At 37.2% G+C, this 18689-nt stretch overlaps 1 protein-coding gene across 1 annotated transcript in view; it reads right to left on the bottom strand.

Annotated features, from left to right (window-relative positions):
• The window catches only part of ube2f (ubiquitin-conjugating enzyme E2F (putative)), a 47997-nt gene that overhangs the window by 3380 nt on the left and 25928 nt on the right, over positions 1-18689 (bottom strand). The window contains exons 8-9 of the mRNA XM_037686327.1: positions 17941-17973; positions 16197-16259 (exon numbers count right to left, since the gene is read on the bottom strand). Of these exons, the coding sequence (XP_037542255.1) occupies positions 16197-16259; positions 17941-17973 (96 nt within the window). The remainder of the gene's footprint in view (positions 1-16196; positions 16260-17940; positions 17974-18689) is intronic.

Here is an 18689-nt window from a genome sequence, read left to right as displayed (position 1 = left end):
TCTATCTATCTATCTATCTATCTATCTATCTATCTATCTATCTATCTATCTATCTATCTATCTATCTATCTATCTAATATCCATCCAATATCTATCTATCATCCAATATCTATCTATCTAATATCCATCTATCTATCCATCTATCTCTATCTAATATCTATCCATCTAATATCCATCTATCTGCCTACCTACCTAACCGCCCACCCATCCATCCATCCATCCTTACACAATACAAACACAAAAGGTTAGCAAAGTGATTTGGGTGGAACACTTCAAAAATTATAGAAACTGCTGCAAGAGTTGGAGCCCAGAGTGGGGCAAACGAGGGGTGGAGGCAGGTGTGGGTGCTTCACCTCTCCCACACAAATTTTTGTTGTCAGTCCAGGGATTCAAACTGGTGATATTCTGATCAGAGGGTCGCTTTCTCTAACCTCTACGCCACCACTCCTGCTATGGCTTTGAATGGCCAGATCTAAGAATCACGCTGTTTATAAAGTATTATTAAAAACAACTGGTTCAAGCCTGGAAATTTAAAAAATATACAATAAAATGTGGGGGTGGCTTCCAAGAAGGAAACAACGCGAGCTGAGGTGAGTGCAACGTAGCCAAGGTAGGCAATGAAATATTGTGCACTTCCTACAAGACAGTTTCACAAGCCATGCACAAAAACTGAGGCTGTGATTTACAAAATCTGGACATACAAAATGTGACCGCACTGCTTGCTGGTTACAAAAACTCAGAACTCAGTGAAACTGCAATAATAATAAACTCACTTGTTTTTTCACATTACTTGCAGTGGCACACTACCAAAAAGAGAGTTTTATGTTTTAAGTAATAACCAAATTACTTTAAGACAGATTTGTTGACAAAAAATTATGCAGTGGCAACAACAACAACCAAATATTCAACCCAAATAAACCAGATATTTTCTGAATTATGAATGCCAACTCCCAGTTAACAGTTTCCTGTTGGGGTACAGAGTTCCTCCATCATATAGACATGTTCAGGATTGAACCATCTGTTATGTGTCACAGCAATCCTTCCTTTACTCGTACCGCTCTGTCTGCAGTTTGTGCCTGCAGAGATGTTGTGAGAACAAAATATGATGCTCAAACCAAAGTCTCAAAAAACATATATTGCATTTCTCATATTCCCACTGTGTCTTTGTCAGCGAAGCAGTAATGTCTTCTCAAGTGAACATATCTGTTCTTTTTTACCTGATTTTTATATCATTTAAAGGGGGGGGGGGTCTGAATCAGTTTAATTATGCCTTTATGCACAGCACCTTCTTTTTTGCTTGTCATGGACTTTAAGTATTATTCCAGGAATTAGTTGGGTTTCAGGAAGCTCAATGAGCCGTCAATGTTTAAGCATTTGATTAAGTTTTAAAATGAAAGAAGAACGTCTGAAAACTTTATTTACTTGTAGCTAAATTAGTGTAAATGTAACTGTATACCCAAACGTGCAACTGTACTGACCATTAGCCCACAACCCCCACTCAACTCTCTCATCTATCCATGTTTCATTTTCGTCATCTCCATTTACTCATCCATCACGTTCGGGGTTCAGAACATTAATCCCTGCTGTGTCACCATCCTGTGCTGTTTGCCAAATACAAAATTTAATTTACAACTGTGCAGCACTGACATAAATGCACTAATGTCCAGTAGTCAGTCAGTCGCAAAGACACTCATGGCTATGGCTTCTTCTGTGAGGTCACTGGGCCACGAGCGAGAAACTGGGAACGTGAGTAAAAACATGAAGGAGAGGGGAAACAACATACAGGGTTTTTTTTTTTTTTTTACATGTATGCTTGTCAGGAAACATGGAAGTAAAAGTTGAAATCTTGCCAGGGACAAAAACTCCAGCTGCTCTGACAGATGTTAAATCCATGGAGGGACCATGGATTTGTTATATTTTAGCTAAGCGATCACTTCTCTATAGTTTTTAGTGGAAGTGCGGCCCTGAATGCAGTGACAGGGTTTGGTGCAGAATCAGTGTCTCCAAGTTAATCAGCTACTTCAGATCTTCACTATGTGACATACAACTGTACATAAATGCATGAGTGACATTAAAATCAGCTGATTTGATGAAGAATCATTTCCAGTTCAGCTGCACTAGAAGCCTAAAAGTCACTGGCTTAATAAGTACTGATACAGCTATTCTTGAAAATAACAAACCTAGAAATTACTACAACATTCCACCTCTAAAATCTAGTGTAAAGTTTTATTTTAAGCCTCTAGTTAGAATATTTAAAGGGCATGTTTCTCTTCTTTTAGCCAAATGAAAATAAATCCTGAAAATAAATATTACCGGTAGTTGGAATTTTTTAGCAATTTTAAATGTTTACTAAAGTCTATATTTTGTGTTTATAAAAGGTCTGACAATTGCAACAGTATAATAAAAAAGCTTGAATAATAATAATAATAATAATAATAATAATAATAATAAACATAAAAAAGCAATAATGTTAATAATAATAAAAATAATAATAAGCATAATAAAAATGATTATGGCAACGACGACAATAATGTCACATAATTCACTACGTGGTGCTTTAAATGCAGTCCTGATTGCATCTTTCATTATGATTGACCTGATTAAACAGGCTTGAACTGACATGCAGGACATTATTAAAGTTGAAGCTATTACATTTCAAACGTAGATATGATCAGTGCACTGACAGACATCAAACACAAAGTCAACTTTATATCCAGCAGTGACAAAGTCAAAGCACTGAGTTAACTTTTTCACATTTGTTTAAAAAAAAAAAAAGAAAGAAGAGTTCTGCCAAAACACAGTTTGTCTCAGCGGAACTGCCATTTGCAATAGAAGACCAACCTGGCTGTCTGTCTGCAACAAATCATAAAATCAACTTTTGCTTGTAAGTATTTTTAAACCTTTAGTTTTGAAAAAGAAAAGAAGTGGTAGAAATGAAGATGTTGAGGTTCTCCTTAGGAGTGACAAGGATGGATACGATTAGGAATGAGATCACCAGAGGTACAGCACAGGTTGAACAACTGAGTTATAGACCAGACTGAGATGGTTTGGACATGTCCAGAGGAGGGACACTGGGCATATTGGTAGAAGGATGTGAAGCTGCTGGGAAAAAGACAAAGAGGAGATATATGGATGCAGAGGGAAGAGCTATTTTAAGAGGGAAAAACTGAAAAAAGTATTTTTGAAAAAGAAAAAAAAAAGACAAAATTTAAAAACTAATGCACAAAGCATGACATTCAGCAACCATTTTTATTTTGCCTCTGAAATAGAAGGCTGGATGCGCTGACACCACCAGAGAGAAAGCGAAAATGTCAAAGCTGAAGCGCTTGACATAATTGGGCCTTCTCACATGAAGCTCACGGGATGAGCCATCACAACAAGACACTCAGAAACTGTGTGTGAGTGCCCCATCAGGATGCCCAACACTGATTAGAATATTCAAACAAAAACATTTCTTAACAGGTTAAAACAAAGATCTATCAAGGTTTAAAGCAAAGGTGATTAATTCTAGGATCAGCGAAACAAGCCCATAAACGTCATCACAGACAATAAATTCATATTTACTTTGATCCCAGATCCTCCGCTGCAGCAGAAAACTGGCTGAGGCTGCAAATTACTCTGACATTTATTGAACCGAATATTCCAAGAAAACAAAGCAATTGATTAAAAACTTTATAAGTTTGCTTTTCTTGGCACTTTTTCACTAACAGAAAGCAATTAGGACTCTTCTCCTCCAGTGATCTGTACAGGTACTTAAATATGGATTGTCATCACAGGCACTGGGAGGCAAATTAAACTTTACGGATATAAATGGTTGCTTTACAAAAATGTGTAAATTGTACGACAAAAAGCCACAGGATGGCCATAGTTAACAGTCTGCCAAAACATTAATCAACTCTACTGCAAAGTATTTTACTGTGTCTGTGCTGCTTTGTTCGTTCGTCCATTTTCTTTACCTGTTTTTCCTTTTGGGGTCGCAGGGAGCCGGTACCAGCAGTCACTGTATGAGCGAGGGGGACACACTGTACAGGTTGCACAAAATACCTCATGAGCCAGAGGATAGATATTTTTTTAAAACAGAGCCCCAAAATGACTTGGCACAAATTGACAGTGTTTAAAAAAAACTGAACCTCTCAGAAAGTAGTCACTCACAGCACGCGTGCAACAAAGAATATAAACTCAAAGCGAGACCACTACCTGCCCCCTCTTTTCCTCTTTAGCTTTAATTATTTTTTTTAGTTTTTTAGCTTGTCAAAGCACAATTTTTATACTTTTGATTTTGTAAATACAGAAGTAATGTTTAATAAATGTTAGGACTCTATTCTTTGCTAACAAAATATATTTTATGTCATTAAACAACTCGTCAGGTTCGGCATCGATTGGTTTACAAACTAAGCCCTGGCAACCAGTGACAACAAGCTTCCAGAGCGTCATAAAAACAGCAGCGGAGGTGTCGGGAGTTATTTATTTATCGTCTCGGCAGCAGATGGGAGCAACACGGTTCAAGCATGGCTCCCCAAACGACAAGGCAGTCATATTTGTTCATAACTTTATTATTAGTAAGACTGAAAGTTGCCAGATCCAAGCAAACATTTGCCAGAAGGCGCCCTGTCAAAATAAGAGAGTTCCCGGATCTTGTTACGGCAGGAGCCGGCTCAAATTAAACACTGCTGGTTGCACCGCTACAACTGATTAACTTATGGAACCAACCTGATTCAATATGGCTGACACAGCTAATCACATTTTAGCAACACAAAACTGGCTAAATTACTCAGTTTTACAAATACTGAAGTAAAAAACGTGTTAGGGAGGACTCTCGGCTACTTCCACAACACACAATTCAAGGGCTAACAAATCACACAAGATATTTGTTTAAAGCTTCCGCATGCAAGGTGGAAGGAAATATGCATTCCTTCAAAAAAATAAAATAATTAAAAAAAAAAAAAAAAAAAGAAGAAGCTATTTTTATTTATTCCAGCCACTACCAGTTTTGAGTAGTGGATGAAGTAAAGAAGTACAGATTTATAAACTACACATTATACTAGGCCTGTCGCAATAAACAATAAATCAATTAATCGCATGATAAATGAAAATTATCAACCTCATTTTCATTTATTGGCTTTATCGTTTCATCGCGTCTCTCTCTTTCTACTACTAAGCTGAGAAGCTAAGCTACAAGCTAAGCTAACAGGTCAACCTCGTGAGGGAAAAAAAAAACCTCTGCATGGTCGAAGCTCCAGTATTCACAGTTGAAACCCGTGCCTTCGTGTAAAGTTTTTCTCTGCAAAAAGAAGCTTAGAACTTGTTTACTATTTTTTTATTAAAAACTTTGTGTGAAAATGCAAAAGCGCTCAAACCACACCGAACGTCCGCCATTTTGAGAACCGAAGAGAGACAGCCCATGAAACATCAAGGGGCCTCCCTCCCATTTTTCTTAAACAGACACGCTGCTCGATCTCTTACTATCCATACTTCAATTCAGTCTTATACTGCCAGCCGGTGGTTGAAAAAAGGTACTACACGCAAATTAAATTAAACATTTCCTCTTAAATTTGACAATAAGTACTAATTATTGTCAAATTTCAAACAATAATATAGTTTATCGCAATAATTTCTGAGACAATTAATCGCCCAGCAAAATGTGTTATCGCGACAGGCCTACGTTACACATCTGTGTATAAATAACACATAAAGCATAAAACAGCTCTATCTATAATAAAACAACAGTTTATAATAAAGAAAAATAAATACAGCAAATAGTTGCACAACTGGAACAGCAATAACAGCAAGTAGCCAATAAACGTTAAGTCCCTTTAAATGTATCTGTTTGTGTCAATATGCTGTTTTAGGTCAGTTTCTTTATTAAATACTAATGTTCTACTTATTTAAGAAACAAAAGAAATGTAGCAGACATTTATTTCACTGCAGTCATGTACAGCAGTCTAAAAGGTGCAGAGCAGGAGGATTTAGGTCAGGAGGAGAATAACTGAAATCTACTCAGACCTAAGGCTGTTCCACTATCCAAACACTTTTTGGCGTAAGTTTACATTGTGAAGAATACAGCAGATGGAGACTTGTCATGCCAGAGCAGGAAATCAGATAGTTTATGTCCAATTCTGTCAAATCTCATTAGGTGTAACTTTTCCTACACTGACAGAGTGTGAAGCTCCTATGAAACCAGAGTTTTTACTCAGTCGTGCCTGGTGGGTTAAAAAAATTTGATGTTTGCCAGATGTCATCTTTTCATTCTAAAATGAAATAATGCTTTTTTGTGTGTGCAGAAAGTTAACTATGTTTTTATTGTTGCTTCCTCTAATGCAACTTGAATACATGGCACTATGTGAAATAAGGTGTAACATGACAAAACTAACAGATATGTGCACAGTAAAACAAACAAAAAAAAAAAACACATTTTATCCTTAATCCAACTGAATAACATTCAGAGTAGGGAAATAAATAAACTATTCATCTCTCCCACATTTTAATTATGATCCAATATACATTTCATTTTGCTTTTCAAACTACCACCAGCTTAGAAAGCTGTTCATGTAGGTTTGGCTTAAATGTTTTTGTCTCAGTCAGTTTACGACCGACGTCTGTGATTTCATTCATTTGTTTTGTGTGAAAATCCATTTACTGAAGCGTAGACAGCCCCAGTAGTTTTCAGAAATCATCTGTGCCACACAGAGCAGAGATAAAAGCTGCAGATAAAAACCCAATAAACAAACTAAAACTCAAGTATCAAATGTTAGTACCAGTAATTCTTAAAGGTGCCAAAAAGGGAACGTTAAGGAAAGTGGACCATTGATACGTTAAGAGTTCTTTTTAGACAATCAAATAGAGGCATTCGTGTTCACCACTGCAGAAAAATGACCTGAATAGCAATACCTGAAGACCCACTGCCTGAAGTTTGCTGCCAAGTCTTTATAATCTAAGTCTCATTTCTTTCACAAACACATTAAACCTTCCTAAGGCATTCATAAGGAACCCTACTGAATGTCTCCAGGATGCGTGGCATCTTTTGGGTGGTTCTCAACTTATTTGAGTGAGCCGCAGATCTACGCAGCTCTGTTGAGTCGATTTATTTCCATTCACTTTATTTATATAGCACCAAGTCACAACCGAAGTCATGCTCACCCAGCACACTCACTTTTTGTCCCGCTCCCCTCAGGCAGGAGGTTGTGGAGCATTAAGTGTAGAACCACAAGACTGAGGAACAGCTTCTACCCTGAGGCTGTTAAGACTCATGAATCCCTAACAATAATAATCACTGTAATGCCACTTTAATTGGTGATATGTGACTTTATCTGTGCTGCTGATTATCCACGCTGCTGATTTCTTACCTTTAAACTGCTGTATTCATACCCATCTGCTCACAACAGACTCATGTTCAGGCTGCTGTTTAACATACTGTATTATTTTACAGGATTATTGTTTTGCGTATATCTTAGATCCTTGTATACTATATCTTTTTATGCTTTATATTTTTACTATTGTTGGGTGTAACTGGGACCCTGAATACATAATTTTGTTCCACCTCATGTACCACATGTGAAGCAAATGACAATAAACTTGACGAACTTGAACCTGAAAGTGAGCTGAGGGTGTTGTGATGTCAGTGGAGGTGGGCAACAAAATAATGTCTGCAGCCTAGAGTGTAGTTTTTACAAGTTTTGTAGTTTGTAGTTTTTACTGAAGATGAAAATTCACGTATTTTATTGCAATTATGAGTAGGCCTGTCGCGATAAACAATAAATCAATTAATCGCATGATAACTGAAAATTAATGACCTCATTGTCATTTATCGGCTTTATCGTTTCTTCGTATCTCTCTCTTTCTACTGAAGACACAGCTCAACTCCGTTGCTCTTCACTGACCTCCCCTCCCTCCTTTCTTTTTTCTCTTTAAAATCTGTTTTAACCGTCCACAATCATGTTTTGGATCGTTAAAAGCAGCTAAGCTACAAGCTAAGCTAACAGGCCGACCTCGGGAAAAAAAACCTCTGTCTTAAGCACCTCCCTCCCATTTTTCTTAGAGTCACGCTACTCACTCCCTCGGTATCCATCCTTCGGTTCAAACAGTCTTAAAAAAGGTACTACATGCAAAACAAATTCAGATAGGATAAGATAGAAAAACATTACTTCTTAAATTTGACAATAATTACTAATTATTGCCAAATTTCAAACAATATTATCATTTATTGCAATAATTTCTGAGACAATTAATCGCCCAGCAAAATTTGTTATCATGACAGGCCTAATTATGAGTCACCAGCTAGTTTCCCAACAGTGCGCAGTTTATCAAAAGACCAGCTTGAGAACCATATTTAACAACATTATTACACCTAAACATCTCCAAATACAACTAAATCCTTGCTGTGCTCCAATAAATGAAGGTAAATTATAAATTAAGTTAAAAAATATATTCATTAAATAATATTCATAAAAACGGTACAGTATGCATCAGCTTCCATTTCAGTCTATTCTCATGATCAGCTTGCTCTTTGAAAACAAGCTGTTAATACAGGTCAGGTTGATCTGCTGCACATTGACTGTGATTGTGTCACAAAGTGGCGTAATGTTAAAAAGACTAGATTTGTAAATCAGTGTGCATCGTTTCTGTTTACACACTGAGAATAACAATATACTCGGTCTGCTCTAATGAGAGCCTACAGCCCCACGGTGATCACTGTTTGTTGACAGAAAGTTGATAAAGGGAACCAAGCTCCAGACAGGATGCAATAAGTGGAGTGTGAGTCTGTGTGTGGTGTGTGTACTCGACATGAATGACTATTGACCAAAGAGGCTAAGCCACTAGAGTCACCTGAGGAAAGTGGTGGAGTGGGCCTCAGAGACACAAAGACAGGTGGTCTCAACAAATGATCAATGCAATTAGTGTGAGATGCACAGAATTTATCATGCAGCAGGGAACTGTGGTGTACATGAACTGTGGAGTTTAGCCAGTCTGAGACTCTCCAAGGTGTCATTCTGTGACTTTGGAAAGTAAACAGATGCTAAAATGACATGTCTAAAAGCCCTCACAGTCCTTGTTATGTATGCAGTACTTTGCATACAACACTATGATACTCCTAAACCATCTGCTTCTCTGTATTTCAGTATGGAAAGCAAAAAACAATAGAGCATTAACATTTGATTAAAAATATGCAGTTCGTGTTTATGTAGGAATGAGAATGACTTGCTTTATTTTTGATATCAACCTGGTGCTAAAATCTTTATACTGACAATAACAGTTAAGTAAAAGCTACAAGGTTATGTGTTTATTATTTTTACCCACAAGTATGTCAGTCAGTAAGAAATATGCAATATTTCTTGAGCTAATGCCGACTTTGTTTGGTGCCTTCTTGTGATGCAAAGAGTAGACAACTACATAAAATGACTCATGCCGACAGAAAAAATGGAAACTACTCCATAGGGCTATACTGGTGAAGGTACTTTCCCTCCTGTGAGTTTGGGTGAGTGCAGCACTGTATGGGCAATTAAACTTGTTTAGAATCAGACAGACAGTGAAGATGAAGGAAAACCACAGGGATTCAGATACAGGTGATGGTGACTGTAAAAACTCTTCCTGCTGATGTACTTATTTTAAAAAAGAAGACACGAGCTTGTTTTAAAAAACGAATAAGTGCTTGTGGGAGATTTTTTTGAGCACAGAGGAAATAAGGAATAAATAGTAACTGTGGCAATTTCTTGTGGTTTCCTGCAGTTGGCTTTTTAATAGGTCCTTATTCTTGATGTAGTGCAGACTATATCCATGGAATAGTTACTTGGTTTTCTTTTTCTTCTTTTAAATTCACCTATCTTTATTAACAGAGGTTTGTTGGCTGCTGCCTTCCGGGAAATGGAACACAAAAAGGAGGAAGAAATGTTTTGCTGTTGCTCCTTAACTGCTCTAAAAACTCTGACACTTGTGTTCAATGCATCCCTTACACTGCTAATACACTGCTCAGACTTCAGCTTTTACTGAGCTTAAAGACACATTGTAGGAGTATGACCATTGCATAACTTAACTTTTTCGGTTTTTATGAAAAAAACAATTAATAGTAGCTGAGTATTTATGTATATAATATGTTATGAATGCATGGAAGATGGTGCTAATAGAAATTATTCATATGAATGTGAAAAACAAAGGAATCAGGGAGTTTAAATTCACAAACTTTATACTCAATTTATATGCTGATGATACCGCATTTATATTGGCAATCATCTGTAAATCTACTGTTGGTGTTTTATATTTAGTGAAAACAAAACTGCTGTTTTATTGTAGCTCATCTACACATAGAGCCCATTAAGTGACGTCATGAAAACTGTTGTTCTGACATGATGGACATGCTGTGTATTGCCTACAGCTTTGTGCATGTAGCATAGCATTAGTAAATATGATCATGCGGATATTATTCTTGGGAAAATGCCAAGACGCAGAAGAGACCAAGTTCTGAGGTTTGAGTTGGGACTGGAAGTCACTAACATACTGTCCCTCACTCTGACCCTCGATGTTCTATGTACTCTCGAGCACTCGGAGCAGGACTTCGGAACCTTACTCTTCAAGATGGAGGTAGTCAGGAGGTGCTCTGTGGGTATCTGAGTCTGAACTAGAGTCTGTTTCAGGCAGCGGCAACCCACATTAAAAAGGTAATGTGTAGTTAGAGATCAGAGAGGCACCCCAGCCAGGCAATGGTAGAACACACCACACACATAAGCCTCAATGAGTGTTAGATAGCCACCTATACTCGGTTTGCCCTGAAACAACAATGGTGGCAACTAATTAACTTTGTTTGCTACTGTTTCTTGGAACTTGTCTACACCTGGCTGGTACTCATAGGCATGCAAACTCTTATCACTTGCCAGCCTTTACTGCGTCTTCGCTCAGGTGGTATAAACTTTAAGATCTTACAACTGCTGAATCATGCACAGTTGTCAGTGTCACAACTGACTAGAGTTGCATTCGGGCCTAATAAATCCGGCCCGGACCGGACCAAGCCCGTACTTTTTTTTTCCAAGCCCTACCCGGACCCAACAGATTACTGTGATTAGAGGGCAGAAACACCCCACCCCCCGCAACTTTTTTAAGCCTCTTAAAACCGGCCGGTCGGACCGACCTGCCTCCTCCTCAACAAGTAGATTAACACAATTTTATATTGTGCATTTAGTTTTCTAGCGGAAGCCTGAGCCCACGTGCACAATTATTACGAAATGCACCAGCAATCTCTTCCACAGTCTAACTGCTGCACTGTTCTTTATTTCTTCATCTTCTCAACATATAAGCTTACTGCCTCCTCCTCTACAAGTAGATTAACACAATTTTACATTGTGCATTCTTTTGTTTTATTTGTGCTGTATGATTCGTAAAACCACATCAAAGCCCAAGACCGCCCCGACCCGCACATAACACATAAATTACTTTAAAACAGCCCGGACCGGCCCTAATCCGGGTCGGTCTGGGCCGGGTTTCAGGTTTGGGTTTGAAATGACAGCTTGACGCCTGACTCCAAAAAAGATGGACTTTGTTAATGCAAGATCGCTAGCAAAGAAAACTATTATTTAAATTGACTTCTTCACTGCTCCTGCTTTGGATTGTATGTACGATTGTGATGGCAAGTCAAGCTCTTTTGTTCAACTTTTACACATTGACTGCACTTATTTTACTACAAAAAGATGACTACTGGGTGTGTTAGAAGACATAGCTGTTTTTAAAGGGGAAAAAGAAGTAGAGGCTATTGATGCAGATATTAGTGAGAAATGACTTGCTTTCAACTGGAAACACTCAAGATGATGTTCTTGTTTTGCTTTATAACGTAGCTGTTTTTGTTTCGTTTTATTTCATTTCTTCCATTTATTGAATGAATGAATGATAAACTTACAACAAAGGATGTCTTGCTTTGTCTCAGGCAAACAAGGATCACTTGATTTCTTGTTGTAAGCTGAACCAGCCCTACAAAAGCTAACGATATATACGTTTGTGTGTGAAATTTTTTTTTTAATGGTGTAATATCACCAAAATACATCTAATTGTGATTTTTACACAATGCTTAAGGGGTTTTGCAGTTTTGTTTGTGGGTTGTAACTTTTTCATTCCTCTGAGTGTATTAAAATACTGCAACTACACTGGAAATACTTTATTATCATCATGTCAGACAGAAGGTAACTCTCCAGCAATGAAAAGGCTGTTAAAACATACATACATACATACTGATTCCAAATGGCAATACGGTCTTTCTAACATCTTTTAAAGAGGCAGGCAATTATATTTACAGAATAAATGTCTCTGCTAAGTACTTCACACGTCAGAGGGTGCGATCATTTTAAAGATTATTAATCAGCTTTCCCCATAAAGCGTCCAATTGAAAGATACTGAGGGATTTACAAGATTGAACATGATGATTTGCCGCATGAGGTGATGTCAGGTATTTTATGCGGCACATCCGTTGCTCAGAAAGTACAAAACCGTTCATGCCGTTTTTGCTTAGAATAAATAAATATGAAAATGGAAATGTAGTACATTCCTCTTCTCTTCTAGGAAAACATTTATAGTAATCTTTAAACTGTTTGTTCCGCAGACACCTGCATGTACGTCCATGAAAACTCCCTCAAACTCAAAATAAGCACAACAGAACAAATCTACAATCCCCAACAAACAGTGCGCTATATTCACCCCATGAGAATGCTTCCTTTCAGCCACTTTAACCAGCTAATGTATTCAGAGAGCAGCTACAGGAGTAGAACCACTTTAAAAGCCTCAACACACGCTAGCTAACACATCTACAATACATAAGCATGCCTGTGAGCTAGCACACACCCTCCCACACCTCCATCCTCTCGCTGTTGAAGTTGATTATGGCACGCTGTGATTCAGCAGGAGAGGGTCGCGCTTGAACAACTTTGTTTTTAGTTGTGACTTTAGAAAAGTACAACAGAACGGTGACGAAGAAGTAAAAGTTACTGAAAATAAAAGTATTTAGCGCTTACCACTATTAGAGTGGTTTGTATTTGTTTCAACTTTAAATACTTAAATTTTTTGGGGTGAAGATGTGAATTCCACAAATTTGTGCCCAAGGTTTAGGGTTTTACATCATGCCATAAAAGATAGAAATTACATTTTGTCAGCCTAATCATCGCCCTTCTGCTAGCAGCAACGTTGCAGAGAACAGTGATGTAATTCGAAGTTATGTGGTGACATTGCACAGCATGAGGCAGGACACTGCAGCACATGTTTGGTGGCTGATCTGATGCTCTCCGCTCCACTGCAGATTGTACTGAAGTCATCAGCAGGCCACTTCTGAACCTCCTGCTGGAACAACCTGCTCCGCTGTCCAGTGCCATTAACTGTTCAGCTAGAGTGATGTCAGTAACCTGTGGTGTCCTGGGAGTTTATAACTGAATTGTGACCAGGGTGAATATATTTACTTGCTCTCGTGGTGAGGAAAATGTAATGATTTCACAGTAGCACATGTAAAAAAATATTACTGATAAATGTAGAGGTAAGTATGAAAATGAAAGATGACATTGAACTCTTTGCATGTACATTGGATTAACAATAACTGTGCAGGTGAGTAAACAATGATTAGATAATAAATTACACAAGTTTCAAGTTTAATGTAGAAAATGAGTCTTGGCAAATATTAGTCTGAAATTAAGCTAAATACAACTTCAGGAAGAAAAAAAAGAGACACGAACACAGAAGTAGTAATAAAATACTGAATAACCAAACACTCAAATATCTTGAAGAAGCACATCACTTATCACTAATAACTTGAGATTGTTTCATCTGTATTACCTAATCTTTCCCTCAAATCAGACACTGAGGATTGTTTAAACAAATACCATCATATTATTATTATTTCAGTTGAACAGTACTCTGACCAGGGCTATTGCAATGCCTAATTTTGTTTTATTTTTCAACATTATGTTGTAAAAATTGGATTATTTGCTTGCTACACAATCCAGTTGTTGTCATTTTAATATGCACATCATATAAAATGTTGTGTTTTTCTTCTGAAGCCAAGTTTAAGACTCAATAAGATCCCTCATATTAGTAGGCTACAAGTACAATGGAAAATACATTGATATTATTGTAAAGTGTTTGCAGAAATGAAGTGGGTTTATCTCGGTGACGAGGTGCTCATCTTTTAATTCCCAGCCCTGCAGGATGCTAAAGAATTCATGGGGCAAAGCATTGCTCTTCTACTCTCTGATCTGGTTATTGGTGTTTAATAGAAAACAAACTGTCATTGCAGATGTGGAGTGCAAATATATACTAGAAAGTAGTTAATGAGTGTGTGTGAATAAAAAACACTGCAAAGTGCTTAGCAAGACCTGACTGAAGTTAAAAAAGGCATTACCAGTAAATAAATGGGACTCATTTAAGTTTGTGAGCCATCAGCAGCAAACACAACCTGCTGGTGAGATTGTTGCTTATTTCAAGGACTAATGACAAGTGTGGGTAAGTAATTATTGAAAGCAAGATATATCATTATCAGGGGTGCAGATAACTTTTTAGTGGGCTTCTCAGGTGAGTACCAGGAGATGGTGTTTGGTTCTCACTCCATATGCAGCTTTGTCTTAATAAGTGCCACTTTCCTCGCTGTCCTCCTCAGCATCACTCCCACTCTCCTCTGCTTCAGTTTCCTGCATGGTAAATGATGCAGATGCTGCAGATGTACATACCTCCTTGTCCTTGGTATTTTGTTTTTTCTTTCATTATTGTGTAAAACCCCCTATTTTGTGAAATATAGTTATGACATCCACCACAAGTCTGAAGTCTTCACGAGTCTATCTTGTTGCATTGTTTTATGTTGCTAATAAAGTTCTATAAAAAAAAACTGATGGGCTGCAATGCATATATCTGCAGGTAAGGGACGTTTACCTTTGGGACAAATTGAGATTGTTGATTGGTCAGTTGCTGACACGCCTACTGGATTGATGGACAGGTTGCGCCGCGGATCCGATTCGTGCAACAACAACAAAAAATGCTGCCACCACCCGCTGGCCCTAGGTGGAGGCAGGCCGGCCCAGGTGCAGCGATAGCAGTGTTATGAGTTTCAATGTTGTTAATTAAAAGGTCTTAAAAAAAAGGGGGGGGGAGCGCCGGCCCTGCAGCCCACACATCAAACCAGCCCACTGAGAAATATCCTGATCCTCCCGATTAGCATAACTTGACGGTCAAGTACACAAAAGCGTGTGGTAACACAGGTGATACTATGCATTCCTGATTTTTGTTGTGCATGCATACCTGCGTCCCAGTTATGTGCACCCCTGATCATTATACAACGGCCATGTAGATAAATGTCCCTGATGATAACACAAAAACAAAGTCTGACTAAAGCTAATTTGTATTTTATTAATATTTATTCAACCCACTTTAGTGATAGCTTGGAGTTTATGGTTTTATAAGCAAAACTTGTAGACTGAAAGAACTTGAAGCTTATTATCTTTTGGACTATAACTTTAACTCCTGTCTGCAATAGAATGTTAAAAACTGTACAGTATAATAAACATGCAAGCCCCTCATATATCTATTTTAATAACTCCTTTTCATTATTTCTGTACATGACAGAGTTTACATTTTCTTATTTATAGTTTTTTAGGGTTAATAGTACGTTGGCAGAGTGGAAGACAGAGAATTTTATTAAACTGAAAAATGCTTAAACCTCAAACAGTATTTTCTCTTTTAAATAAAGCATTCAGAATACACCAACACACCATTAAAGAGACAGTAGTGAAGGATGTAAGATTCAAAGATCTGCTTTTATGTGCTGATTTGTGGACCCTACTGTCTACTGTAATTATGCTAAATTTAGTATCTATATATGACTAAGTACCTTTTTTTTTTTTTACCTTTTTTGTGACTACAGCTTTTAAGTACACTGTTCAAGCTGCTGTGCTCCCAAAAAGGTTGCCTCAGCCTACTATACCAGACTAAAGTACTCTCTGTTATGACATTACTCCACCTATAAAGCAAGATGATCCCACAGCGCATTACTGGAAACTGCAGTGCGTGATGTGGTTTAAACAGATTTCCATGCAGGATATAGACAGTGGCCAGGATATTAATATGATTAAATGAACTACGTGGAATTTAAGGACTAATTGCAGAAGATATGTGAATTATAAGCATGTCAAAGTCTATAGTCACTGTTTGTGGCTGCTATAACTTTGATGATCCTCCTGAATGTACCTCACCTTGTCTCTCAGATGATGTTCTGCTGCATCGATGTTTAGCGGATCATCAAAGTTCAACAGGTCCTGCAAAGGAGGTGGAAGAAGGAAACATGTAATTAGAAAAAGAGCACAAAACAACCATGGAGAAATACATAAATACTTTGCTATTCATCCCCAGATTCTTTCAATATTCTGTCATTTTATAGGAAAACTTTCAGAGTTCTATTCCTCAATCTGGTGTCAAACGTCGTTAATTAAGGAAAGCTGCTGTGGGAAATACAGCCCACTTCAACACCATTTACTGCGTGCAATGTCACCCCGGTTTCTATCACTGCGACAAACAAAACGCTTTAATTACACAGTTGCCTTAGAGATGCCACACAACAATAAGAGAGGCAAGCACGTTGTTAGAGAGATATGAAGGGAGGACGGCCTGAGTAGTTATTTAGTGATTAAGTGGGAAGATTTAGGTCATGACTGTGTGTGTCGCTATTATCGCTGTAAACACAGTGCTGTCCTCAAGTTAAGAGCAAACATCATCAGAATAGTGTCAGTGAAAGATATATAAGCCTAAATTTAGTAGAAAACGTAGCATTCAATTGGTTTTTTATTAAACTGTTTACTTGACGCTTGCTTCATTAGTTTAAGTGCGATTTTGTATGTTTACACAAATTCACAAAAGTGTGTTTTTTGTATTCTTGCTTCATGAATATATATTTCTAAATATATTTAATATCATATTTTTCATTGGTTTTATCTCATTATCTTATAATTTACTTAATGTTTAATGAGAAATATAGCATGGTTATATATTTATTAGGGATGCACAATATTATCAGCATGGTATCAGTATCGGCCGATAATAGCGATAAAATTAAATATCGGATATCTGCCATTTCATCAAAATAACTCAGCGATATAAAAGGCACTGTTTATAATATATATATATATATATAAGGTGCTGTTTTTGTATGACTGTTCAAGTGTTGTCATTGTGTTACAGAGAGTAAATGTCATGAATAAAATTGACATTAAACATAATCCAAGTTGAAGTGTTACATAATTTTCAGCCCCCCTTTTGGCATCTGCATTTAGTAGCAGGCCAAATTGACAAAGACCATGCAGAATAATGTATTTTAATTACAGAGCATAGAAAGCTATGTCCTTCTGTAAGTAGGTCTAGGAAAAAAAATATTGGTATTGGAATTGGTTATCGGCCAAATATGTTTTAACATATTGGCCAAAAATTCAATATTGTGCATCCCTAATGTTTATATAAGAAGACGTGCACTGAGAGACATCCAAAGCCACCTCCACATGTTGTGCAATCTGATTATTTTGGTTAAGTCTCCCAATTACATCAAGCTGTTCATCATAACAAGAACCATGATCTCCCCAAGCAAATTACTGTCTCATTACAGCTTTAACAAGGAATTAACACAGACCTTGTGTAAACATATCTTCAGATAAGATTGTCTGCAACCTACATAAAATGAGCAGCTTTAAGATTTTTTTGTGATTTATTGAATGTGCTTGTCCAGATACCTTTCTTGGGAATGACTGGAGTGTTATACCACTGGGGAAATCATGCGTAGATAGATGCGTGCGTTCGTTGGTCTTTCAAAGGCCTGTTTAGTGTTTATCATTTGGTGGCAAGTTTAAATCTAAAGTTAAGATGGATTTAAGTATTTGTAGGAAAACATCACATCAGTCATATTCTCCAAAGAAACCCATAATGTTTAATGTAAAATTAAGCTGAACTTACAGTAAACAAGGAGTTCAATCCCCAGACCACGTCCTAGAAAAAACAAAACGTTGTAAGATTAAATTTTCATTACAATAACATGACATTGGCAAATCAGAGGTTTAATGAAACACACTTCCAATTCTGTTTAATATCATGTTAATAAGGGAACATTCTGCATTTAAAATATTAGATACAAATACTAAGCAGAAGAAAACAATCTAGTACTAGACCATTTCTGCAGATGATACATTTTGTTTTGAATGGAGAAGGGTGAAGTGTGTGTTACCTCCTGAACACAAGAGTTTTGATAATTGCCTACACTTCCCACTCAGCAACCATGAACAAAAAGCAATAAAGCACAATGAAAAAGTGAATCAAAACATTACTGCAAGCCCCCACCCCCCAGGAGCCTCGCCACGAAGCCAGTACATCATTTAAAATGTTCCTTCAGTTCCAGCTAAGGAAATCTCTTCACAGGTCCTACCATCAACTAACACCAATATTTAAACCCATGTAAATAAAATGACTTAAACCAGAACAAACATTCTTAGAATCTAAAAAATCCAGAAAATTATAATTAATTTTAATGTTTAAAAAAAAAGAAGCTGCATCTTTTACGCCTCTTTGTCTGAAAAGCTCCTAATCCAATTCAGTTTATTTCTCTTTTTTTTCTTCTTTACAGTAGAATAGTTATTATTTTTATAGTAGGAAAACTATATAGTTTTCTATAATTGTAAAGTTTAACTATATAGTCTTTATATATATAT

This window comes from Nematolebias whitei, chromosome 13 (genome assembly GCF_014905685.2).
Source record: "Nematolebias whitei isolate Nwh7 chromosome 13, NemWhi1, whole genome shotgun sequence".
Classification (NCBI taxonomy): Eukaryota; Metazoa; Chordata; class Actinopteri; order Cyprinodontiformes; family Rivulidae; genus Nematolebias; species Nematolebias whitei.
The sequence above is the reverse complement of the archived record's forward strand: the minus strand, read 5'-3'. Positions and strand labels throughout refer to the sequence as shown.